The sequence below is a fragment of the Myotis brandtii genome, unplaced genomic scaffold (assembly GCF_000412655.1).
Source record: "Myotis brandtii unplaced genomic scaffold, ASM41265v1 scaffold277, whole genome shotgun sequence".
Lineage (NCBI taxonomy): Eukaryota > Metazoa > Chordata > Mammalia > Chiroptera > Vespertilionidae > Myotis > Myotis brandtii.
The window spans coordinates 116,295-141,947 of record NW_005360548.1 but is presented as its reverse complement, the minus strand read 5'-3'; the positions used below and the strand labels follow the sequence as shown (position 1 = coordinate 141,947).

At 52.1% G+C, this 25,653-nt stretch overlaps 3 protein-coding genes across 6 annotated transcripts in view; 1 reads left to right on the top strand and 2 right to left on the bottom strand.

Annotated features, from left to right (window-relative positions):
• BCKDHA (branched chain keto acid dehydrogenase E1, alpha polypeptide) overlaps nt 1-15,668 on the top strand; it is a 21,166-nt gene extending 5,498 nt beyond the window's left edge. The window contains exons 2-9 of the mRNA XM_005868763.2: nt 5,257-5,439; nt 5,544-5,630; nt 11,078-11,186; nt 13,348-13,509; nt 13,595-13,801; nt 13,980-14,121; nt 14,253-14,424; nt 15,144-15,668. Coding sequence (XP_005868825.1) covers nt 5,257-5,439; nt 5,544-5,630; nt 11,078-11,186; nt 13,348-13,509; nt 13,595-13,801; nt 13,980-14,121; nt 14,253-14,424; nt 15,144-15,314 — 1,233 coding nt within the window. The 3' untranslated portion in view covers nt 15,315-15,668. The remainder of the gene's footprint in view (nt 1-5,256; nt 5,440-5,543; nt 5,631-11,077; nt 11,187-13,347; nt 13,510-13,594; nt 13,802-13,979; nt 14,122-14,252; nt 14,425-15,143) is intronic.
• An 847-nt stretch (nt 15,669-16,515) lies between these two features.
• Nucleotides 16,516-18,448, bottom strand: B3GNT8 (UDP-GlcNAc:betaGal beta-1,3-N-acetylglucosaminyltransferase 8). The gene is made up of 2 exons (XM_005868762.2): nt 18,277-18,448; nt 16,516-17,966 (listed from the first exon to the last, which is right to left on the bottom strand). The coding sequence occupies exon 2, from the start codon at nt 17,929-17,931 to the stop codon at nt 16,738-16,740; it is 1,194 nt and encodes a 397-aa protein (XP_005868824.1). The 5' UTR covers nt 17,932-17,966; nt 18,277-18,448; the 3' UTR covers nt 16,516-16,737.
• A 2,772-nt stretch (nt 18,449-21,220) lies between these two features.
• The window catches only part of ATP5SL (ATP5S-like), a 13,348-nt gene continuing 8,915 nt past the window's right edge, over nt 21,221-25,653 (bottom strand). For 2 of the 4 annotated variants that reach the window (XM_005868758.2, XM_005868759.2), the window contains exons 2-6: nt 25,371-25,567; nt 24,090-24,170; nt 23,011-23,147; nt 22,744-22,906; nt 21,221-22,295 (exon numbers count right to left, since the gene is read on the bottom strand). In XM_005868758.2, coding sequence (XP_005868820.1) covers nt 22,118-22,295; nt 22,744-22,906; nt 23,011-23,147; nt 24,090-24,170; nt 25,371-25,567 — 756 coding nt within the window. In that variant the 3' untranslated portion in view covers nt 21,221-22,117. The remainder of the gene's footprint in view (nt 22,296-22,743; nt 22,907-23,010; nt 23,148-24,089; nt 24,171-25,370; nt 25,568-25,653) is intronic. The other 2 variants (XM_014541704.1, XM_005868760.2) reach the window with 1 other exon arrangement.

The window sequence follows — 25,653 nt, the reverse complement described above, 5'->3', positions numbered from 1 at the left end:
CTTCAGGGTGGGGGTCCCCACTGGGGTGCCTGGCCAGTCTGGGTGAGGGGCTGAGGGCTGTTTTCAGGCTGGCCAGCGACTGAAGCTCTCAGCCTCTCCTTTTTTTCTTTCTTTTTTTAATTTTTATTCTGAGATTTATTTACCTTCTATAATTGAAACATGTTGCCGTCACTGGCGCTCCCAGCTCTGAGGCCCCGGCCAGCTGAAAGCAGGTATCTGGGGTTTGTTTAGCTTCTATAATTGAAACATTGTTGCTTTCGGAGCTTAGAGCAGGCCGCGTCAGGCCGGGAACCTTGGCTTCCTCCATCACTGGAGCAAGCAAGCCTCCTGCTCGCTTCAGCTGCGTGGCTGCCGGCCGCCATCTTTGTTGGCAGTTAATTTGCATATCGCCCTGATTAGCCAATGGGAAGCGTAGCAGAGGTATGGTTAATTACCCTTTTTGTCTTTTATTAGATAGGATTATAGCCACACTGTAAGGTACCTATTGGTAGTTTTCTCTCATTACAGGTGAGAAAGTTGAGACGCAGAAAGGTGAAGTCTGAACTTGGAGCTCTGGACTCCAAAGCCCAGTTTCTTTTCATAGTACCAGGCTGCCAAGAGGAGAGTATTAGGGCTTTCATTTAGGTCTTACAACATCCTGCTTAGTCCAGTCTTTACTTGTATTAGGGCTTTCGTTTAGGTCTTGCAATATCCTGCTTAGTCCAGTCTTTACTTGTATCACCAGCCTTTGCCCAGGTCGGCTGGTGGGAAGCTGGGTGACAGAGCTGGCCTCAGCCCCGCTGGCCATTTCCCCCCTCTTTGGATGAGCCCCTTTTACCCAGAGGTCTTTGTAGGAATACGGTCCTTCACCACTCATGACCTCTGTGGCCTTGGACTAGTCACTTAACCCCTCTGAGCCTCAGGACCACCTCTGCTTTACTGTGGTGTGATAATAGTGCCTGCCTCCTTGGCTGCTGTGCGTGTTCAGTGAGCACTGGGCAAAAAGAAAGTGCATTGAGTGGCGCCCAGCACCGTGACAGTTAGCTATTAATGTGTTGCAGCCAATCTGGTCTCTAGCGTGCCAGGGTGCTAGGCTCTCTTCTCTTGCCTCAGAGCCATTGTTGTTCCCAGGGACTGAAGTGCTCTTTCTGCAGCCTTTACCTGGCTCACCCCTGCTTGTCCAGCAGACCTCAGCTTTACACCCCACCCCCCGTTTCTCTAGGAAGCTTTCGTCATGCTCCATCTGATGCTGGTAGTAAGAGGTTCCCCCCGAGCTATGGCAGGGCTTTATCCCCATCTCACCACCATGCCTGCGAAATAGCAATTCTTATTTTTTCCATAAGGGGACACAGGGTCAGGGCGACTGTCTCCTGCCCAAGATGACATAGCTGGAAAGGGACAAAGTCAGGATTCAAACACAGGCAGTTTAGCTTTAGTGTCTCTTCCTACCCTGCCCTGTGTTAACCATTAAGCTATCCTGTCTCCTCTTAGTTCGCCCCTCTTGATTGTAACTTGTGTGTTACTAGTAAGTATCTGTCATCCATCCTTTCCCTTCATCTCCAGCCCTCAGTTCAGGCCTGACTTGGAACAAGTATTCCGTATCTACCAGTTTGACAACAATTGTCAAATACATGATTTGGTTACTTGGGTTCATTATGTGCCAGGTGCTGGGCTAAGTACTCATACCATCCGCTGTTTACATACGAGGAAACTGAGACCCAGGGAGCTTTGGTTACATAGCCAGGGGACAGCAGTTTGTTCAAGTCCTTGCTCATAACCTTGGTGCTGTAGGGAGTGACTCCATGAGGGGCCACCCCAGCACTGAGTGCTGGGCAGACCAGACCACCCAGAGCAGGTTTCCCTGTTTCCTGTGTGGTGGGGGAGGATGTGGCTTCAAGGCTTTGTGTAAATGTGTGTAGCCTCTGCCATTGTGACTCCCTGGCCACCAGGACAAACCCACCCCCTGACCAAAAACAAAAGAAATGGGTGGAGTCCCATCCTTCCTCTGCAGGCATTTACCACCCACTCCCTCCCATAATGGAGCATTTCTTCAGGACCAGGCACTGTTGAGCCCTTCGAGGAGCTCATTGAATTAGCACAGTAACCCTGAGATGGCCGCAGAGAAGGGGGATAGCCAAGGCTCAACTCTAATGTGCGGGCTGTGCCACAGTGCCCTGGCAGTAGCTCTCCAGTCTCCAGTGCTGTCCTCACACCCTGAGGTGCTATGGTCCTGACCTCTGCCTCTGGACTACCTTCTCAGAGCCCCTCCCCAGATTGCAGCCCTCGTCCCATCTGTCTCCCGTGGACCTCAGGCCTACTCTGGAATGGTCTGGCGTCTCAGCCCAGTTTGAGGTGTAGCCAGCCCTTCTCCCCAACTCCTCTTTGTCTGTCTTCCTCCTGTCATTTCCCCTTTTCCCATTTCCTAACCTCCTAGACTTGGTTTTTGCGCGTCTACCAATTTTCGAGCACATGGTATGTCCCATACCTGTACTGAACCCTTTGTGTGCCTTATCTTAGGGACTTTTCACAGCAGCCCTCTGCAACCTCTTACAGAGGGAGAAATTAAAACAGATACAGTGTCTAGCAGAGGGCCATACAGTGAGCTAAGAAATTCGAACCCAGGCCAGTGGGATTCCAGTGCCAGTGAATGTAACCACTCATCCATCTGTTTGTTCAATAATTGCCTGTTGAGTGCCTGCTTCTGTAACCAACCTGGACATGAGCCCTGCCTTCCCAGAGCTTGTTATATGTGTGTGGACAGACACAACACAAAAGGATCCTCTAGGTCAGTGGTTCTCAACCTTCCTAATGCCGCGGCCCTTTAATACAGTTCCTCATGTTGTGGTGACCCCCAACCATAAAATTATTTTCGTTGCTACTTCATAACTGTAATTTTGCTACTGTTATGAATTGTAATGAAAATATCTGATATGCAGGATGTATTTTCATTGTTACAAACTGAACATAATTAAAGCATAGTGATTAATCACAAAAACAATATGTAATTATATATGTGTTTTCCAATGGTCTTAGGTGACCCCTGTGAAGGGTCTTTCGACCCCCAAAGGGGTCGTGACCCACATGTTGAGAACCGCTGCTCTAGGTGGATGGAAAGGTCCGGCCATGTGAGTGCTCAGGGGGAAGCACAGTCTGCAGAGTTTGTTCTGCAGTTTAGTTGCTTCCCTCGCACGCAGAGGGTAAGTCTGCCGTGATGTCGAGCCTGGACCTGCCCTGCTGTTGGGAGTGGAATTTCCTTTATTTCCTCACAACTATAATCACAGATAAATGCACACATGTTCATGCTCCCCTCTGGAACCTTGGATGGCTTCTTCACTGCAATTAAAGGAGAGAGGGAAGGGAAACACACTTGAGCACCAATGTGTGCGGTCCAGCTCATGGCAGATCCAGTTATTCTTCTTTAGCTCTTGTTGGAAGTAAAGCCACCATTCTGAGCTAAGATGGATCTGGCGACCAGTGGGAAATACAGATGTAGACATGTGGAAACAAAGCCAGCTGTCGCAGTTGGGTTAGGAGCATGGGTTTAGGGGTCTGAATGTTGGACCTGCCCAGGTTTGAAGCTAATCCTGTTTATTTAGTTTTAGCTCTGTGGCCCAGTGCAGGTTATTTTATCTCCCTTAGCCACAGTTTTCTCATCTACTCAAGGGCAGTATTAAGATTGTGCATGCAGAGTTCAGCTTGGCACCCAGCAAGTGCTTAATCAAGGGGAGCTATTGCCATATTGAGACCAGTTCAAGGTTAGTTCAAGAGCTAAGAAATGGAATTGGTTCATATCCTGTGACATATGTAGACTTCTCACGGGCTTATCCAGCCAGGCGTCCTCTGATCCCAGCAGGTGTGATGCTCCCCACAGAGCTCCCCAGCCACACTGAGCTCCTTCCAGGTTCCTCAGGGACACGCCACTCCTCACATTTTGCCTTTTGCATGTTTTGTTTCCCTGGTATCGAATGCTCTTTCCCTGACTCGTAGATATCCTTCAGGTCTCAGCTCTCGTGTCCCTTCCTCAGAGAAGCCTGCCCCTCTTTCCACTAGGCTGTGCGGAGGCTCATGGCTTCTAGGAGAATGTGACTCACCCTCATCGGTACTTGTTCAGCATCTGTCTTCCATGCTGGGTCCCCAGAACCCAGCACAGGGCTTGGAATGAAGCAGGTGCTCAAATATTTGTTGAGTGAGTCAGGCTGGGCTTATGGGGGGATTAGGCCTGGTGTGGAGAGGGCACTGATGTGTGTGGAGCAGTTTGCCCAAATATGGGGGAAGAAATAGGAAAGAGATGAGTGCAGTGATATGGTGGTATAAATGATAGTCAACATTTTTTTGAGCATTTACTGTGTGATTTATAAGTGCTCTGCTAACATTTACATGCATGATCTCATTTTAGCCTCATAACATTTCTTTTTAAAAAAAAATATATTTTTATTGACTTCAGAGAAGAAGAGAGAGGGCGAGAGACATAGAAACATCAATGATGAGAATCATTGATTGGCTGCCTCCTGCACACCCCCTACTGGGGATCAAGCCCACAGCCTGGGCATATGCCCTTGACCAGAATTGAACCCTGGACCCTTCAGTCCCCTGGCCGATGCTTGGAGCCAAACCAGCTAGGGCTAGCCTCATAACATTCCATAAGGTGTTCTTGTTCTCCATTTTACAGATGAGAAAGGACAGACTTGGAAAAGGGGAAGTCACTTTTCTATGGTCACCCAACAAGGAATTTGAACTCAGGCAGGCTGACTCTTAAAAACTCACAGATTTAGCTCTATTTTGGGTGGCCTCCCTGGTGGATACAGATGTCAGTAAAGAACTTATCTGGCTGACTTGAGGGCACCCTGCAGGGATGTCTGTGCCTGTGGTAGCTGTGGGTGATTGAAAGAGGGAGGCGGTCCTCTGTGGCCTGACTGGGGAGGTCTTGATTGCCGGGGGTGAAGAGTTTGGGCCTCTGATAATAATAATAATAGCTGCCAGTTCTTGAACTGCCTGTCATTTTATTGAGTTATTTAATCTTTACAAAAACCCCGTGGGATAGTTATTTTCACCCCAATTGGATGAGGAACTAAGACACAAAGACACTCTGGTAACTTGCCCAAGGTTATGCAATGGGAGAGTGGTGGAGCTGGAATTCACACCCTATGTGTCAGGCCCCAGAGTCCACCTGAGCCACGGTGACTTATCCATGAGGCCATACTGACTGTCCCCATGGAGTTGAGCCAGTGGAACCTGGGTGCTGCTCCTGACTCAGGTGTTCTCCGCTTCCCTCCCCAGCATCCACAGAGGCAGCAGGAACAGCACTTCTCATCCCTGGATGACAAGCCCCAGTTCCCAGGGGCCTCAGCAGAGTTCATAGACAAGCTGGAATTCATGCAACCCAATGTCATCTCTGGGATCCCCATCTACCGTGTCATGGATCGTCAGGGCCAGATCATCAACCCCAGTGAGGATCCCCAGGTAAGAGGCCTTCTCCCCCACCCCCTGCTTCCCATGCCCAGGCCCTTTGCCCATGTCCTCTTTGGTCCCACTGGCCCCACATATCTCTGTGCCTCTATCTGCAGCTGCCGCAGGAGAAGGTGCTCAAGTTCTATAAGAGCATGACGCTGCTGAACACCATGGATCGCATCCTCTATGAGTCCCAGCGGCAGGTGGGTGGGGACAGACTGGGGATGGGGAGAGCTTGGAATTACCTGAGGTCCTCCTACTTGTGTGTGGGCCAAAAGACAGTTCCCAAGGAGGAGAGAGTGGAATGGAGATCCTTTGTCTTGCGGTCCTTAGAGTTCTTGGGGTTCTTTTGGGGCTCTGGAGGGAGAATGTGGGAAGGGCCATGCCCAGGGGCAGAAGGATGGACCAGATCACTGAAAACACCTAATGTGCTCCAGATTGGGGACTTAACCTTGCAGGGAGAGGGAAGGTAGGAGATGTGAGGGCCCTTTTCGGGAACACAAAGTCCTGAGAAACGGTGACCCTTGGTGCTCCCCGGAGTTCCCATACCAAACATGCTGTGATCCTCAGTGGGCAGAGATCCAGTCAAAGAGGGAAATATTGACTCAATTAACTAAAGTCCAGAGGGCACAGCTGGGTCTGGGGGCTTGAAAGATGTCATCAGACCTGTTTCTCTGAGTGTCTTTTCTCCTCTCTTTTGCCTTGGCTTCCTTCATTCTCGAACAGTGGTGGTCTCTGGCTCCAGGCTCATGGAGAGGTGGTGGAGAAAGGGTTCATGGTGTGATTGAAGTGCTCATCTGTTACTTTTCTGGTTTTGCTTCCCTGGGAAAGCTGCTTAACCTCTCAATGCATCAGTTTTCTGGTCTGCATGGGGTTGCCATGAGGGTTGATGGTGGCATATGTAATGAATGGTCTTAGGAACAGTGAACTTGGCATTTAGTCAGCCCATGATCAATATTAGCTATTTGTCATGATCTTACCAGCCTCATGATAATTAAACCTGCTCCTTAGTGGTGGAAAGAAAGTAGTCCCTAATGTTTTAGCAGCAGAAGGCCTAGACCAGCCGTGGGCAAACTACGGCCCGTTTGAAATGAATAAAACTAAAAAAAGAAAAGACCGTACCCTTTTATGTAATGATGTTTACTTTGAATTTATATTAGTTCACACAAACACTCCATCCATGCTTTTGTTCCGGCCGGGCCGGATCCGGCCCGTTTGGAATGAATAAAACTAAAAAAAAAAAAAAACGAACCCTTTTATGTAATGATGTTTACTTTGAATTTATATTAGTTCACACAAACACTCCATCCATGCTTTTGTTCCGGCCCTCCGGTCCAGTTTAAGAACCCATTGTGGCCCTCGAGTCAAAAAGTTTGCCCACCCCTGGCCTAGACTGATGCTCATTGGCCAGGCTTTGGTCACAGACACCTCCCTGAACCAGCTCCTGTGATAGGCCAGGCTGGGGCCATCCCAGGAACCAAGGGAATAGAGGAGTAGACCGAGAGCATGAGTGCCGGGGTTCCTGGTAGAAAAGGGGGAAGAATATTGAGCAGGCAGGTCCTCAGATGTCACCACCCATGATAGAAATTTGCATTTCCATCAAGCCTCAGGTGACTCTGCTGTGATCTAAAGTATGAGGCTCACTGGCCTAAAAGACAGGACTGAGCAGATCAGACAGGCAGCCTACTCCCAGATTCTTGCTCTCAGGAATACTCCGTATGGCTCTCTGAGTTAGGGTAGTGTCTCCACACTGCCCAGAAACTTCCTGTGGCACCCATGTCCACAGGATCACGTCTGGCCCTTCCTGTCCATTCTGTCTGTTATTCCACTGTGGCCGTGGCCTCTCCATAGCCTCAGTGCCAGGCCAGGCCATCTTCCCACCATCACACATGCCTGGGTTCCTTCCTGCCCCTGCATTGGCTGCACAAACAGGGGCTTTGTAATCCCACAGATGTGGGTCCAGTCACAGCTGTGGCTTTGGGCAGATGATGTTTCTTGTCTTTGTCTCAGTTTCTTTAATATATTTTAAAAATGGGGATAATAAGAGAACCCGCCCTGTAGGGTTGGGGAAGGAATTCTATGAGAACCATCATGTAAGGCCCCTTGCCCATTGGCTGACAAGGAAGCCCTCGATGAGCTTAACTCATCCATCAAGGCTTATCCTGTTAGCTAGGATTACTTTCACCTGCAAGTAACAGTCCTCGACCGCCCCTCAAAAAAAATCCTAACAAAAATAAAAGCAGTAGCGTCAACAGATTAATAGTTTTTTTTCCTCTTGCATAAAAGACATCTGGAAACAGGTGGTCGGGGCTGGTATGGTGGCCCCACAATGTCTTTGGATACCCAGTGTTAGCTTCTAGCCTTGAGGACCCCTCATGAATCTGATGGCTGCTGGGGTTCTCTCCATCACATTTCTTTCCAGGCAGGTGGAAGGAAGGTGGAAGGTCAGACATGCCACTTTCCAGGTATCTCCCATAGCCACCTATATAGGACGTTCCAGGTAGTCCTAATAATATCTCACATTTCATTGGTCACTTCTAGCTACAAGGGAGAATGAGAAATATAGTGTTTTAGTCTGTGCGGTCGCTGCCTGTGGTGAATAAGATCTCTATTAACAAAGAGGAAGAGGGGTAGGATACAGGGTGGCAACCAGTGACCTCTGCCAGTAACCCAGGTCCTGTTTCCTCAGGGGACCCTCCCCTCACCAATCTCACAGCCCTGCCAGGCACTCAGCACCTGGCATCCACCCACTCACTTGGCTCTGGGAGGTCAATTAACTTTTAATTGGCTCCCCACCTAGAAGAAAGCATTATTCACCTGGTTCACCCACCATGACAGAAAGCCAGGCCTGCAGAACACATGAGGACTATGCAGAGGGTATCCTGCAGGTGCCAGCACGGGCTCTCTCTGTTTCACTTTACATGTAGTTCTAGGGAGCTCATGTCTATCTTTATGCCAGGGGCTTCCCAGATCTCCAATCAGACCTCTCCTCTTAGCCCCAGATTACTTGGCTTCTTGCCCTGATTCCCACACCAAATTCAGCCTGTCCCGACTTGGCCTCTGCATCTTCCTCCCAGACCTGCTTCCCTCCCCCCCTTAGGCCAGTTCTCAGTGAAGGGTGCCCCACCATCCACCCATTTGCCCAAACTGGAGGCCTGCATTTAATTTCTCACTCCTTCCTCCCCCTTGCTATCACTTTCTCTGTCCCTAGGCATTTAGTTAGAAATCCACTCCGCTGGATGAGTTGCCTTTCATCGATGCTTGTTGCCTCATATTCCAAGATGGCTGCCTCTGGTCCAGGCTTCAGGGCTGTGTGCCAGGCAGGAAGAAAAAGAAAACAAAAGCAGACTTCCACTTAAATATCTGGCTAGCGCTGTGTCCTATGGCCACCTCTGGCTGCGAGGGAGGCTGGGAACCTATCATTTGGCTTTTCCAGGCTCTGGGGTTGGGCACCAGTATAACCAGCAAGGGGGGTCTGCCATAGACTGCTTTTTTAAAAAATTAAATTTATTATTATTTTGGTTAATCCTAACCCGAGGATATTTTTCCATTGACTTTTAGAAAGAGTAGAAGTGAGGGAGTGAGGGAAAGGAGAAAAGAGAGAGAGAGAGAGAGAGAGAGAGAGAGAGAGAGACAGACATCGATATGAGACACATTGATTGGTTGCCTCCCGTATACCCCCTACTGGGGATTGAGTTGGCAACCAGGGCATGTGTCCTGACCCAGAATCAAACCTGGGACCTCATGGTTCATGGGTTAACACTCAACCACTGAGCTGCACCAGCTGGGTGGGCTAATGTAATTTTTAAAAATTTTTATTTTTCAATTACAGTTGACATTCAGTATTATTTTTTAAATTTATTTTTATTCATTATTATTTTATACTAGTTTCAGGTGTACAGCATACTAGTTAGACAATTATATAATTTACAAAGTGATCCCCCCAATAATTCAAGTACCCACCCGGCACCATACATAGTTATTACAGTATTATTGACTCTATTCCCTATGCTGTACTTGACATTCCCATGACTATTTTATAACTACGATTTGTACTTCTTTTTTTAATTAATATATATTTTATTGATTTTTTACAGAGAGGAAGGGAGAGGGAGAGAGAGTTAGAAACATCGATGAGAGAGAAACATCGATCAGCTGCCTCCTGCACACCCCCTACTGGGGATGTGCCTGCAACCAAGATACATGCCATTGACTGGAATCGAACTCAGGACCCTTCAATCTGTAGGCCGACGCTCTATCCACTGAGCCAAACCTGTCAGGGCTGTACTTCTTTTTTAAAAAAAAACTTTATCGTTTGAGTTTTAGAGAGAGCCATATTGATGTGTTGTTCCACTTATTTATGCATTCATTGGTTGCTTCTGTATGTGCCCTGACCAGCGATCAAACCCACAACTTTGGAGTATTGGGACGATGCTCTAACCAATTGAGCTACCCGGCCAGGGCTGTTTGTGTTTTGTTTATTTTGTTCTTTAGATTCCACATGTAATTGAAATCATATGGTATTTATATTTCTCTGACTAACTTATTTCACTTAACATAATACTCTCTAGGTCTCTGTTCTTGGAAATGGTAAGATTTCATTCTTTTTTTTTTTTATGGCCACGTAACATTCCATTGTATATATGTACCACATCTTCTTTATGCACTTGTCTATTGATAGGTACTTGGGTTGCTTCCATGTCATGATTATTGTAAATAAAAAATATGGAACGCTTCACGAATTTGCATGTTACCTTTGCATAGGGGCCATGCTAATCTTGGTATCATTTCAGTTTTATTATATGTGCTGTCAAATTGAGCATGGAGACTGCTTTTTTTTAAAATTTCTTTATTAAATTCAGAGATGAAGGGAGAAAGGGAGAGAGATAGAAACATCAATGATGAGAGAGGATCATTGATTGGCTACCTTCTGCATGCCCCCTACTGGGGATCGAACCCGCAACCCAGGCATGTGACCCTGGCTGGAATCGAACCTGGGACCCCTCAGTCCGCAGGCCAATGCTTTGTCCACTGAGCCAAGCTGGCTAGGGCGAGACTGCTTTTTAAGACTGTCAACCATCCATTCCTCTCCCTGCTTCTCGGCACTAACAGGCCAGGCCACTGGCCCTTCTGCATAGCTTGCTGCACTCAGTCCTGTTTCCTCCATCCATTTCCCACATAGTAGCCTGAGACACCTTTCTCAAAGAGAACCATGAGCAGGTTACCACCATTCTCCGGGTAAAGTCCAGATGTGTCATTCTCTGGACTACCTGGGTTCTGCTTCTATCTCCAGCTACATCCTTCTCCACTTTTCCCACTTCATGTCCCAGCCCTTCCAGTCTCCTGGCCTTTATTGTTCTCTCTGCCTGGAAACTTCCACCCACTCCTACCTTCACTCAGCTTAGGCATTGCTCCCTGGTGCCCCTCCCTGGTGGGGTGGGTATGTCCTTATAGCTTCCATCACACAGCTCCCTCACTCTGGCTCTAACCAGTCTTGCAGTTCCTCCATGAAGGGTGAAACTGAGGCCTGGCCCAGAATGGCCTTTAGGAAGTTGATCAACCGAGTCATCAGATAGTCAGGATTTGGATGATTCTCTGTGGTTGCCTAGCATAACTGAGCCCGGGCCTCTGGACCCCCTTCTACCCCCAGGGCCGGATCTCCTTCTACATGACCAACTATGGTGAGGAAGGGACACACGTGGGGAGTGCAGCAGCCCTGGACAACACTGACCTGGTGTTTGGCCAGTACCGGGAGGCAGGTACGTCCGCCCATGGCCCTGCCCTGTGGAACACATGCCAGAGGCCTGGGTCTGCGGTCCCCATCGAGGCAGGTCAGGCCCAGTCCCTCCTGGCGTGAAGGCGCAGCCCACATTAGTTACTCCGTGTGCTCTTCGAGGAGCGGCAAGATGTCAGGGAGGTCCAAGGAACTGGAGGAAGAGCTTTTCAAGCAAGAGAGAGCCAAGCCAGGTACAGGAGTTTAGAGGGGGTGGGCTTCCCCTCTGTGTAAGCCCGGCACTGTTGTGGTTAAAAGCTGTGCTCCTAATTGGTCCATGGCTACCAGTTGTCAGATCACTTCCCTTCTCTGAGTGTCAGTTTTCTCATCTCCAAAATCAAGATGATGATGGTATTGTAACCCCTGCACTGGGGGTTGCTGGGAACATGCAGTAAGGGCAGGCCTAGCTGCAGGTGTGGGCCCTTGTCCACACCGTGCGAGCTCTGCTGGCCTCCCTCCATGTGCTGCAGCCTTCAGGGAGCAGAAGCAGATGGGAAGGCCTGGCAGGTCCCAGCCAGGGAGCTGGCTGACTTCTAAGTGAACAAGTGCAGGGAAGGAAGCATCAAAGGCTAGGACTGAAGAAAATCAATGTGCATAAAAGAGTGATGGGGGTGAAGGAATTAGCCTGGGGAGCCAAAGGGGTGGTTCCAGACTGGTTGTTGGTGTGGGGGCCTTGCCAGAGAGCCTCCCCTCTGGGGCTTCCAGGGAGACAAATCTGAGCCTTCCTCATAAGTACTTCATGACCGAGGGCAAGTTGCTCAACTGCTCCTTGGTTTTCTCATGTATAATGGGAGATGGTGAACCCTTTCTTTCAATATGGTTGTTGAGGGCGTTCGTGGGAGAGATGACGCAAAGCCGTTAGTTCAGGGCTTGGCCTGGGGTAAGCACTCAGTGTGGAGTGATATTGTGACTGGCTGGGGCCTCTCACCCTGGGATAGCTTTTCAGGAGGGAGGCAGGACTTGGCCAGGCTGGCTGTGCAGAGCCCTCCCTCGACCAGTAGGGTGTTCTGGTCTACTCTTGGACTGTCTACTCCCCTCTCCGCTGCACCTGACCCCCAACCCCACATGCTGTAAGAGGACAGACACCCTGTGATAGTCCGTGGTTCAGCATTGTTAGCAAGGAAGATTTCCCCAGAAACTGGGCTGCAAGCCGGGTTTGCAGAGTGCTTCCTGCCTATTTTTGCTGTTGGGGTCTCCAGGCAGGGCCAAGTGAGGGTCCTGGACTCGTGGTGGCAGCTGGGCACTCCACACAGGACTGTTTGGGCCCTGGCACCACAGTCAACACAAGGTCCTGCTTCTGGGAAGCTGCTGAGGTAAGGTGAGGTGGACTCTGTGCCCATCCTTGACTCTCTCAATCTCCCCGCTGTGGAGTGGGGAGAACAAGGGTACTCAGAACAACAGTGCCTGGATTGTGCTGCCTCAGGGAACCCCTCACCAGCCAGGTGAGGTGGGCACCACAGTTCCCTGTCAGAGCCTTGTGGTCGGCTCTCTTTGATGGTAGGTAGGCATCCACCAGAGATTTGTTTAAAGAAATTAGGTACTTTCTCATTTAAAAAAAAAAAAAAAAAGCAAGCTGGATGTCTTTGTCTTTTGAAAAACTGGATGATTTAGCCTCCCTGGGTAGCAATCAGTTGGTCTGAACAGTGGCTTCCTTCTTGAGATAGGCCTGTGCTTTCTTTAAAAAAAAATTTTTTTTTCATTAAAATCTTTACCGGAGGATATTTTTTCCATTGATTTTATTTATTTATTATTTTTAAGAGAGAGTGAAAGAAGGGGGTGTGGGAGAAGAGAGACATTGATGTGAGAGAGGCACATTGACTGGTTGCCGGGATGGAACCTGCAACCGAGGTACATGCCCTTGATCGGGAACCGAACCCTTGACCCTTGAGTCTGAGGGCAGAACCTCTAACCACTGCGTCAAACCAGCCAGGGCCAGGCCTGGTGTTTTCTGGCCTGCCCACCTGGTTCCTGCACCTGCTGGTCTCCTAAGCATGACAGTATGCCTCCCCTGCTCTTGTTCAGCTCCCTTAACTGTACAAATAGGAAATTGGAAGTTTGGGCAGGAAGGGCCTTGCCCTGGGACCCCCACAGGGTTGGTCCCCCTTAGGCCCCCCTCCCCCACTAACTGCTGCCTCCTCCCCATGCAGGCGTGCTGATGTATCGGGACTTCCCCCTGGAACAGTTCATGAACCAGTGCTACGGCAACGTGAATGACCTGGGTAAGGGGCGCCAGATGCCCGTCCACTATGGCTGCAAGGAACGTCACTTCGTCACCATCTCCTCTCCACTGGCCACACAGATTCCTCAGGGTGAGAATGCGTGTGCGTGTGCGTGTGAGGACGATGAGTATTCATGGTGCTCTGCTCCTGCTTACCACCCTCTCACTGCCTGCAGCGGTGGGAGCAGCCTACGCAGCCAAGCGGGCCAATGCCAACAGGATTGTTATCTGTTACTTCGGTGAGGGGGCAGCCAGTGAGGGGGATGCCCATGCCGGCTTCAACTTCGCCGCCACCCTTGAGTGCCCCATCATCTTCTTCTGCCGGAACAATGGCTATGCCATTTCCACACCCACCTCTGAGCAGTACCGCGGCGATGGCATCGGTATGGACCTGTGTCATCTCCTCTCTCCCCTCCTGTTCCTTCCTGTGGTGTCGGCACAGGGAGGTCGCAGGAGACAGTGAATGGAGCGCTGCTCTGTTGGCTCTCCTCCCCTTTCCTTGCCTGCTCATTGTCCTCATCAGAGCCATGGGGTTTGAGCTGCCTCTCTCTGTTCCCACAGCGGCTCGAGGCCCCGGGTATGGCATCTTGTCAATCCGGGTGGATGGCAATGACGTGTTCGCCGTGTATAATGCCACCAAGGAGGCCCGGCGGCGGGCCGTGGCAGAGAACCAGCCCTTCCTCATTGAAGCCATGACCTATAGGTGCCTGCCTCCCCCCATTCCCATCAGCCTTGACAGCCACCATCTTTACCATCTTCCCCATATCGATCACTGGGGTCTCTAAAGCCTGACCCTATCACCCCAAGTTGTATCCCCTTCCTTGCCTTGAGCAGGATTGGGCACCACAGCACTAGTGATGACAGCTCGGCATACCGCTCGGTGGACGAGGTCAATTATTGGGACAAGCAGGACCACCCCATCTCCCGGCTGAGGCACTACATGCAGAGCCGTGGCTGGTGGGACGACGAGCAGGAGAAGGCCTGGAGGAAGCAGTCCCGCAAGAAGGTGAGGGGCTCCCTCTGTTGGAAACTGAAGTCCCAGGGGGTGTCTGGAGGTGGTGCATCATGGAGAACCCTGGAAGGTTGGAGGCTGGGATTTGGGGGACATTGAACTGGGAGACTCAGGGATCACCCCAGGGACACCTGTAAATGTGGCCTATGGAGCCAGGCTGCCTGGGCACATGCACCTCAGCCATGTTCTTGGCACAATGTCTGCCCTCTGCTCTCTCATCTCTGAAGAGGGATCCTGGGTACCCGCTTCAGAAGGTTGGGGATGGGATGACTTAATCTGCATGTGGTGTAAGTGTCCCACCCACGGCCAGCCCATGTCCTCCCTGGCCCTGGTCATCAGGAGCCAGAGGTAAGGGCCGACCCTGGCGTCAGGCAGCAGTGTGTCCAGCTCTGTCCCTAACTACATTGTCACGGGCAAGTCTCTTTTCTGAGCCTTGGTTTCCTTATCTCTAACCTGCCTGCTTCTTAGGGCTGTTGAGTCTGAAACCATTTTATAGGCTTAGGTCAGTACCTAGTCCTGCGAAGGATGGAAATGCTGGGGTTGGGGGCATTGATGGGGATGATAGCTATCACCACTGTGATAATGATTGTCTTCGTTGTCCCAATGGGAACACAAAGGCTCAGGGGGGTTAATGCCTCACTGAAGTCCTACAGGTAGGAGGCAGGGCCCTGGGTGGGAGGCCAGTTACCTGCCCACCATCCCGTGTCCCCCAGGTGATGGAGGCCTTCGAGCAGGCCGAGCGGAAGCTGAAGCCCAGTCCCAGTCTGCTCTTCTCGGATGTGTATCAGGAGATGCCTGCCCAGCTCCGCAAGCAGCAGGAGTCCTTGGCCCGTCACCTCCAGACCTACGGCGAGCACTATCCTCTGGACCACTTTGAGAAGTGAGGCCTGCTCGCCCCACCCCACCCATCTCAGGTATCCCGAGAGGCAGTCCCAGGCTGAGGGGTGGAGGCAGCTGGCAGGACACCACCCTCTTCCCCAGCCAGCACCCTCCAAGGGGCCAGGGCAGGACTGAGATAGTAAGGGTGGGGCTTCTGCTCACCATCCCAGCTCCTCTAGGCTATTATATTGTTGGGGGGCCTTCTCAGCCCCCACTTTGTGGTTGCAGTGCCTTCTCCCAGGAGCTAGGTGGGATGCCTCCAGGACTGGAAGCCCCTCTGGGCTAGGGGCAAGCACTTACTCAAAGTGAGGGGTGATCAGCAGGCAGTGAATAAACTGTCTACATTTGGTTCTCTGCCACCTTTGGTCTCTGTTTCCTGGAGTTTTGGAGGTGGGAGTCCTGCATGACTGGTTTGGGACCCTGCCCCTTCAGTTAGATCAGTGGTTCTCAACCTTTTTTTGTCCATGCCCCACCTAAGCATCTCTAAAATCCTGATGCCCCCCCCCCCCGGGACATATAATTCTTACTATTCAAAAAGTGAGCTCCTATTCACGTGGAGGAAGCCTAAAAGGCCATTAACTTGGTCTAAACAAGCTCCCAAAGAACATGGCATCCATAAAAGAGAAAAATAAAAGAATGAAAGGACAATTCAAGTACTGAGGAAGAAATCACTAAGAAATTATTAAAAAAATAATATGAAGTGATATGAAAAAATAGCAAAGTTTCAAAACAAGAGAACTGAAATGCATAAATATGTCACAATATGTACTTATATACTGTATATGAGGCTCCTAGAACCATAAAGATGCAAAACATTTACTGTTAATAACTCATTCTCAAATTGTCCCCTTAAAAATCAAATTGCCCCCCTGTGGGGCACGTGCCCTACGTTGGGAACCACTGAGTTAGATGGATAAGGCCAAGGCCGTTGAGGTATCTACTTCCCTGGAAACTTTCACAAGGTGGAGGGCCAGCTTCAGCAGACAGGGTAGGGTGGGGTGTTCCAGAGTTGGACTCCTGCTCTCCCATGGAGTGAGGCAAACCTGGTGTCCAGCAAGGTGACCAGGAGGCTGTTGGAGCTGGCCCTGTCCAGTAGGGGTGGGGAGGGTGTCTAGTGTAAAGGTCAGGGTGTGCAGGGTATGGGTGGCTGAGCTCTGCTCTTATAAAGTTCCCAGGGCCCCATAGGCACAAAGACAACTCTAAGCCTCAGAGTGGGGCGTTCATATTTTTCAAAAACAAAAAGTAGACAGAAACAGTCCTCTGCCTCCTGCTGCCCGGTCCCATAGCCTGGGCCAGCCCAGGAGGGGCTCAAGCAGTCGTGATTCTAGGACCTCCTCACAGAGAGGCCGAGCAAGGGGCAGGCAAGAGGCAGGCCCTGAGGCCCTGGCCCAGGCCAGGCTGGCCCTCCCCTCCCAACCCCACTGAGGCTCAGCAATGGAGCTGAGGGTCCTGCAGGTGTTTCCAGAGCCAAAGGCTCTCCTGGGGTCTGATGGGTCGCACCAGCAGCAGGTCACGGAGAACGCAGGGGTCAGCCCTGCGGTCCGCTGGCCAGGCTGTGAGGAAGCCTATGTGGGCCCTGGGCGCTAGGCCAAGAGCACGGAAGCACAGGCCAATGTAGACATCGTTGAAGGGGAACGGTGCCACACGGGCTGCTGCCTGCAACAGCCAGGGTGCCAGGCGCCCAGCGATGATGTAGCCACCCCCACTGGCATAGGCCGGGTAGTCACCTTCAAAGAAGGACATGGGCACGTAGAAAGGTCCTCCAGGCTTCCGGAGGGGCTTGGCCTGGGAAAAGACCTCACCCAGGTAGAGGCCTCGGGCCCAGCTGGGTGGCAGGGCCCGCAGGTAGTCCAGCAGGGCAGGAGTGTGCACAAAGGCATCATCCTGAGCTTGCAAGATGAAGCTCACACCAGCGCAGTGGTGGCCCAGCCAGGACAGTAGCAGCAGGTCCTTGAGTGTCTCATTGAAGGGAACGTCCAGGAAGTCCCAGAGCAGCAGATCACTGTAGCGGTGGCTCTCCCAGGCCACCAGAGGGCCTAGGTCAGGACCCCCCTCACCTACTGGAGACCCCAGCAGGAAGAGCAGGCGGATTCCAGGAGCGGGACCACCCCAGGTCTCCCTCACGGCCTGTCGTTCAGCAAATCGCCCTGGTTCCGACTTGACAGCCAGCAGCAGGTAGGGGATATTGGTTTCCCCACAGCTGGGCACTTGGCCACGGCCACCTCCAGGCAGCCACTGAGGGAAGCTCCGGCAGGCTGCTGACAGCAAGAAGCGGCGGAGGTCCTCAGGGTAGGAGGTGAAATCGGGGATTTCAGCAGCCGCGGCAGCCCCCCAAGCCCGGCAGTCTCCCTCCTCAGTGCTGTTCCCACTGGGCAGGGCCCCCAGCCGCCACTGCTGCTGGTTCCAGTAAGCCAAGGGCAGTGGGCCAGTTTGGCCCAGACGGGCCGAGAGGTTAGCTGGCAGGGTGGGCTCGGGACTAGCTGGCGAGGGGCCTGGCAGGGTGCCCTGGGGTCCCAGATAGACCTTGCTCAGCCGAGACTCCGATGTCCACTCGATGTACACTTTGAGGCCCAGGAGCGTGAGCAGTGCTGACAGGCAGAGAAGGCACTTGGGGCAGCGCATGACCCAGCCCGGGGAAGGGATGGCCGCGGTGGGAGCTGCAAAGGAGCCACAGAGGCCTTTGGAGTGCAGGATGAGCCTTCATAGTTCCCACCAACCCAGTAATGGCCTTAGTCCCAGACCCTAAACCAGCCCCTATTCCTGAACCTGGAATCACTGCTCCAATCCCATTCCAACACCCACTCTTTCCCCTCTCAGCTCAATCCCTTCCACAGCTTGTTCCATTCCCCTATTCATCCCCCTCTCCAGGAATCAGGATCCCTGGGGTCAGCTCCTTCCAGCGTCACAGAAATCCAAACTCCCTCGCTCCAACTGCCCCCACCCCAGGGACTGGGGAGCCCTCTTTACCTCTGGGTCCAGCTCCGGCACCCCGGGCCTCTGGTCAGGCCCTCCCAGCTCCCTCCCTTTTGCCCAGGTCCTGCAGGGGCTGAGTCTTCTTTCTACGTGTGTCATTGTTCTTCAGCCCAGCCCAGCCCAGCCCAGCCCAACCAGAGGGGTGGGGCGGGAGGGGAGCAGGCTGCTAGGAGGGCCCCAAGGGCTGGGAGGGGCCGGGGCGGGGCTGAGGGAGGCTGGGGAGAGGGGGAGGGCAGGACTCTGGCTTGTTGGGGCTGGTTTTTGGTGAAGCAGAGGGGATTGCTGCAGAGATTGGAGCACCTGATGAGGCCTGGGAAAGGAGAACCAGGGGCCTGGGAGAATCTGAGCGAGGGTGAGACAGAGCTAGGCCTGAACCTGGGCTGGGTGGTGTTGGAATGGCCCAGAGACAGGCACAGTCCCAAAGTTGCAAAACTGGAGGCGAGGGGCTAATGATTGGTGGAAGGAGGAGGTGGCAGAGAATGTGCTGAGAGGGAAAGGGTCAGCCTGCTAGAGATGGGGGTGGCGTTGCTGCCCAGAGTCCGGGTGGAATGGGGAAGGGGGATGGTGAGGACAGACAGCTAGGGAGACCTCATGAGGAGGCAGGGAGAAGAGACAGGAGATAGAGACTCAAGAATGCAAAGAGGAGAGCACCGGAGAGAGAGAAAGAGAGAGGGAGAGGGGAGAGGGGAGAGAGGAGAGAAGAGAGGGGAGAGGGGAGACAGGAGAGAAGAGAGGGGAGAGGGGAGAGAGGTGTGTGAGGATGAGAGAAATGGAGACAGTGAGCCAGAGATAAGGGGTGGCCAGGAAGCCCCTGAGGGGGGAGGGTAAAGGGGAAGATTTAGAGGCAGGTAGAGGGACGCAAATGGAATCAGAGGAGGGAGTCTGCAAACAGAGCCACGCCCAGGGAGAGGCTGAGAAGGGAGCCGGGGAGGAGCAGGAGAGAACCAGATGGAAGGAGAAGGGGCAGCTGCAGGTGGAGCCAAGCTAGAGGGCATTAGAGGGTGGGGGGCACAGGAAGCCTTCAAGCTGAGCCAACCCTGCACCTTCATCCTCTTTGGAGCCTGGCTGCCTGACTAGCAGGGTGGGAACCTATTCCTACCCGGCCCCCACTCCAGTCCTGCCCATAGCTGCACAGGGACATGAGAACACTCATATCCGGCCCCCAGGGACAGGAGGGGTTGCCTGCCTGTTTACACCGGATGCCCTCCCGAGGATTCTGCTGTTGGGGCTGCAGCAGCTGTCTGGGGAGGGTAGCAGGTGGGGCCTCCTCATCCCAGACCTCCTGGAACCCGGGTTGGGACTAAGCCTGGCCTGACCCCCTTCCCTCCACTTGGGGTTTGGGAGGACTGTCTCAGGGACCCTGTCTGTTAGCCACAGCAGTGGATTATCTGTCCAGTGCTGATTTCCTCCCCCTAAGTTTGAATAATGGAGCCCATGGGATCAGCTGGAGGAAGTGGGGAATATTAATGGAATAAAAGCTAGAGTGGGAAATGACAACCAGGGGCTGGGGTCAGGGGCCTCAGCACCCCTGGTGGGGGTCTAAAGCCCTCCCCCAGGGCTTGGAGAGAGGGGTCCAAGCCCCCTGAGCTCTCCTGGCTCAGCTAGCTACTCCCAGGGGGTGCAGAGGTTCTCCACAGGGGAGACACTATCCCTTCTGGGAGTGTTTTTGGAAATCTCGGAGAGTACAGTTTTTATTGCTTTGTGCTTCAATCTGGGTCCAATCAGGAGGGAAAGCACAGCAATGGGAACGGGGAAAGTTGAGTGTCAAGAGGTGCCTTCTATGGAACAGAGCTGGGGAGGGGGGTGGTGGAGGCCGGCAGGTAGAAGTGCAGGTCAGCCATGATCAACCCAACATCCCTGCCTCCCCAAGCCTTTGGATCCCTTCTGACTTCTTTGCCTCATTAACTGTGGGCCAGTGTTGAATCCAAGTCCAAGTCACCCAACCAAGACAGCTGTTAGAACCACCCCCAGCTGCACAAGCTAACCCACTAAATTCAGAATCTCTAGTAAGTACCCTTGTACCAGTGACTTGCCCACCCTCACTGTTACACCCTTAGAATCCATTCCTGCCTGGGTCCCCCAGGTTCTGACTGTACAAGTACTTTAGTGTATAAGCTGTTGCTCCTGGGTCATAGTGAGCACCTGGCCCCTGGGGCTTGCTGAGATTTGGCCCCGGGTATTTATGGGTATAGTGACAGCAGGGTGCTTGTGATGACTCTTGAGAAGGGACACTCTCAAGGCTTCTTCCCCATTACATCCCGGGGGTTTCAAGCACAGGAAGACTGGTGGTCTCCTCAGATGCTGCGAAGGAGGCTCAGAGTGAGGTGGGGTTTCAAGATCGTGTTTCTTCTGGTCCAACCAGACAACCGCATTCGAAATTTCAAGATCTCACTGTTTACCAGTCAGCACCCTCACTTTCACATGAGGAGACTGGAATTCAACCATCATCAACCTGCAGACTTAAATGCTGTGTCGTATTCTCCAGTACTATCAGCCCTGTGGCTACGAGAACTAACTAGGGGGCTGTCACAGAAGTGCTCCAGTCCTCAGAGAGTGGTTTGAGCTGAGGTGGCAGACCCGAGCTCGTCCTTGTCTATCTGTAGGCACTCAAGGGCACTGCAGAGAGTCTGCCCAATGCCTATCTTTAGAATAGTCATCACTGCCACAGCAGTCAGGCGTTGCAGCCAGAGGGGCTCCTGGGGCTCGTGCTTCAGCTGCACCTCATCACAATAAACCCGTGATGGCCTGACTGGGACTGCGTGCCACGGACTTCAGTCCATCTCTGTGAGCCTATCTCCTGGAACACTCTGCATGCCAGTGCTGTACCAGTTTGGAGCCAATCAGGAGAGGGGGAAAAAAACCCCAGTAATCTGAACAGGGAACATTTAATATAATTATTGACTTCAACAGCGAATTGAAGTGACGCAGGATTCACTGGTAAGGTGCCTTGGAATTTACTGGAAATCACCTCTGGGGTGTGGTGGAGTCATTCACAGGAGGTAGCCCAGTGAAAGTATGCCTCTAGGAAACTGCCAGGTGAGGCAGGGTGGGGTTTCAGGGGAGGCTGCTGACACACACACCCCTCCCCGTCCCCAGTGGAGAAGCCACCAGAGAGCTAGCGAGGCAGGAGCCTGCACACCTGAACAGGAACCAGGAAGCAAAAGCCTTGCTTCCTGCAAAGTCTCTCGAGCGCCTCCTACTGACAAGGCTTACGCCAGTTAGCAAAGGCAAAATATTTCAGTTTTCACAGTGCAGATAAAAAGTTGAATCTGCAGCTAAGTCAGTCAATAAGCCGGAACACCATAGGACTTGGGATGCTACTGGCATTTAGTGAGTGTGGGCAAGGGATGCTGTACCCTGCGGTGAGCTGACTAGTCCCACACGGAACAACCATCCCTTTGGAATGCCAGGAGCACCCCCTATATCAGTAGGGTTGCGGTAGGAAACAGCACACCTAAATGAGGTTAATTTGAGAAGTCTCCACACAGTAGTGGGCAAAGAGGAGGCCACAAGAGAGAACGCAGCTCCCTGGGGCTACTTGCAGCCGAGAGTCCTTACCTGCCCCAGGCCTGGCCAGGCAGGAAGTTACTAGAACTAGAAGTGTGTGGGAAGGGCTGCCTGACAGGATGACAGGAGCTGTGATCTTCAGTCCAGAGTGTAGCCAGTCCATGAGGTGGGGACCACATGCTCTCCTTCCCCCTGACCTGCCAGTGCCACATCCCTCGTCCCACCCCAACCCCCACAATGAGTGAGCCCAACTGGAAGCCAGAAGTAGAACTGTCAGAGACTCAACACAGCCCGGCTGAGATCCACCTGGATGGGGAGGGGGCTGTGACTAGGCAGGGATGGGGCTGGCTGTGTCCCGAGACTGCTCTTCCGGCCCCAACTTCAGGCCCTGGGCCCACTCAGCCCCCAGAACCTCACACCTGGGCAGCATCTCCTCCACCAAGATCTGAGTGAGGCCTGGGTTGGACACAGCAGGGAGATCTGAGATGTCCAGCCTGCGGAGGTTCCTGAGGAAGCAAGAAGGGGGAAGGCCCGCATAAGGACAGCATCTGTGAGAGAGTGTATGGAGGGGGTGCAATGGCCCCCATTCAACCCCTAGCTTCTTAAAATAAACATCTTTAACTGTCTAAAGAATGCCCAAGTCCACGAATCCACTGTGTTAATTACAAATAGACACCTCTGGCTCCTATGGTTCTACAACAGTGTAAATGTCATGGAGTTTTCATTAAAACCAAAAGAAAAACTAGGGAATCCTTTAATTCCCTCCAGAGACTCACTGCCACTGCTCATCTGTGCTTACCCACCACAGACACTAGGTTTGTCATGGAGGCAGGGAGACAGGGAACTGCCTGACACTGCTCCCTCCCCACTTTCCCATATGTGAGCTGGGTGGGAGCCCCTGTCCTGGCTTGGGGGAGGGGGGGTTGGGGGGGGTCAGCTGAGCTGAGGTCTTACTGGAGGTGGTGGAGGCAGGCGAGGCCCCTTTCGGAGATTCGGGGGCAACCAGCCAGCGAGAGCTCCTGCAATGAATTGGCCAGCTGGTGGAGGCGGCTGAGACACCAGTCATCCACATGGGGACAGCGCTGCAGCAACAGGGATTGCAGCTCCTTCAGGGCCACTGCAGGAGGGAGAGGGCAGATGGCACTGAGAACCCCTCTGGAGCCCACCATGAAAGGGAAAATGCAGAGCCCCGCCCATCTCTACCCCACCCACCCCACTCACAGAGGTTGTCCAGGCCTTCGTAGTTGATGGCACAGTCACTGGCATCCACCGCCTCTATAGGAACCGCCTGGAAACTCAACAACTGGAGAGGGGAGTAGCCATGCTCAGTGGACCGAATCCACTCTTTGCCCTGGAATCTGGAAAGGAGGTTCCAGGTGGGTACCCCACTTATCCTGAAGCCTCCAGCCTCCTGAGACCATTACCCAGCCCGTATAATACAATGACGGTACTGTGTCTGCTCTTGTTCTAAGGGGTATACACGCCTGGTCTCACTGGATCCCATGATGATACTATCAAATATAGAATGTTTGGCCAGTTTTATGTACCAAGAAGCTGAGGGCTGGAGACATTACTGATAACATAAAAGAGCTACGATGTAAGAACCTTTCTAGATGGGCAAAAGTTGAGACATTTTCAGATACGTAAACCATTTCTAAGGAAGGTGCTGGGGGAAATGCACAAACCAAGTAAAAATTTTAATTAGAACGATGAGAAGTAGATAAAGTCTACATGAGTTTTGCTTTTCAAGCAAGAAGAAAAGAAAAGGACCCTAACCGGTTTGGCTCAGTGGATAGAGCGTCGGCCTGGGGACTGAAGGGTCCCAGGTTTGATTCCGGTCAAGGGCATGTACCTTGGTTGCGGGCACATCCCCAGTAGGGAGTGTGCAGGAGGCAGCTGATTGATGTTTCTCTCTCATTGATGTTTCTAACTCTATCCCTCTCCCTTCCTCTCTGTAAAAAATCAATAAAATATATTAGGAAAAAAAAAAAAAAAAGGGGGGGGGGGGAATCTCCCAAAGGTTAGAGGAGGAAGAGGGAAGAGGAGAGAAAAGAAACTAGTGTTTATTGAACACATGTGCCATGCATTTACATTGCAAAATGTGTTTATAGGTTAGCTACAACTACCATTCCATGTTACAGATGACAAAACGGAAGCTTGGGACCAAGCCCCAAGCCCCAGCCAGTAGGGAGCAGAGGCTGGGGGACTCACGGGGAAGCCTGCCTGACTGAAGAGCCTGAGGCTTAAGGAGCCCATCGTTGGCCTCCCCCACCCCCGTTTTGACACCTTTGCTGTCATACTTGACTGCTCCTCCCTGCTTCAGGACAAAATAGGCTCCTGCGATGTATGGGCCGTATTGTTTCTTGATGCCGGTGGAGGATCTGCCGAGAGAACAGTAGCTGAGGGTGAGGCCTGGGAGCACTGCACCCCTCACCATGCCCGTGCTGCTGACACGGTCAGAGTCCACAGTATCAGGACTGACGGGCACACAGAGTCAGGCTGCAAATATTTACTGAGTGCCTATTAAATGCTGGGCACAGGGGGGCAGTGGTGACCAAGGCAGATAACTGTCCCTGCCCTTCTGAAGTTAATTTACAGGGAGAAACAGTAATAAACCAGGAGAGCGAGTTGCAGGCAGTATCAATTCCAGGAGGAAAGTAGAACACAGGGACTGACTAGGAGTGGCTTGGGTCAGGGGTGGGGATGGAGAAGGCTAATGTAGTTTGGCTGATAAATGCTTCTTGGAGGTGGTGAAACTTGTGCAGAGATCTGAGCGGCAGGAAGGAATGCAGAGGTCAAGGCATGAGGCTGCCAGGCCAAGGGAACAGCTAGTGCAAGGCCCAGCAGCTCAAATTAGGACAGTTGAACAAACAGCAATAAAGACACCATGTTGCAGGGGTGAGGAGAGTCCCTGGTAGGCGTCTCAAAGCTCAGTAGGTACCAGGTTTTGGGCTTTCGAGTTTGGCTTTCATTCTAGTTGCAATTGGAAACCATTTCAGGGTTTCAAGCAAAATGGTAAGGTTCTCTATTTTACTTTCTAAAAAGTCCTTTGGCTGCTTTGTAACCTATAAATAGACTGTAGGGGCAAACAGTGACCAGCTAGATTACTGCAGTAATCCAACCATAAAATGAAGAGTCTCTGCTCTGGCTACAAACAGTGAAGGAGGTGAGAACTGGCCAAATTTGAGATATTCTAGTATTTTATTGACCAACTGGACGTAGAGGGCAGAGAAACAGAGGAATCAGGGATGACTCCTTAGAATTTGGCCTGAACAATGGGGTGGGCAGTGGTGCTGTTTACTGGGACGGGGAAGGCTTGGAGGTAAGCAGACCTTTTAGGGGGAAATCAAGCGTTTGTTGTTAACCACGTTAGGTCTGAGGAGCCAGCTAGACCAAGAGGAGATGATGGGCAGCAAGTTGCCTACATGGAGTCCTTGGAAAGGGTATGAGCCATAGATGAAGACAGAAGTCGGCATGGCTAGTACTGGAAGCCACAGGACCACCTAGGAGTGGCAAGGGCAGGGTCTGGATTCTGACCAGTGAGGCAGAGCAGTAGGGTCTTGCAGGCCAGGGGTTCTCACCGATTTTCCTTGTGCACCTTTGACACCTGCTTTTGGAACAGGTACCCCCTCAAGGCCTCCACATCATAGAAGCGGTCAGTCAGGAATTGGAGCAGCATCCTTCCCTTCCTCTGATTGCCCTCTGGGGTCACTGCACTGCTCAGACCACGGATACCGCTGGTACCCAAATTCCATATGGGGGCCACCAGGTGCAGGGACTGGGGAGGAAGAGAGGAGAGGCTGAGCCTGGAGAGCCTCCTGTGAGACCGAGCTGCACCCCTCTGTTCTGTTCTTGGTTTATGAA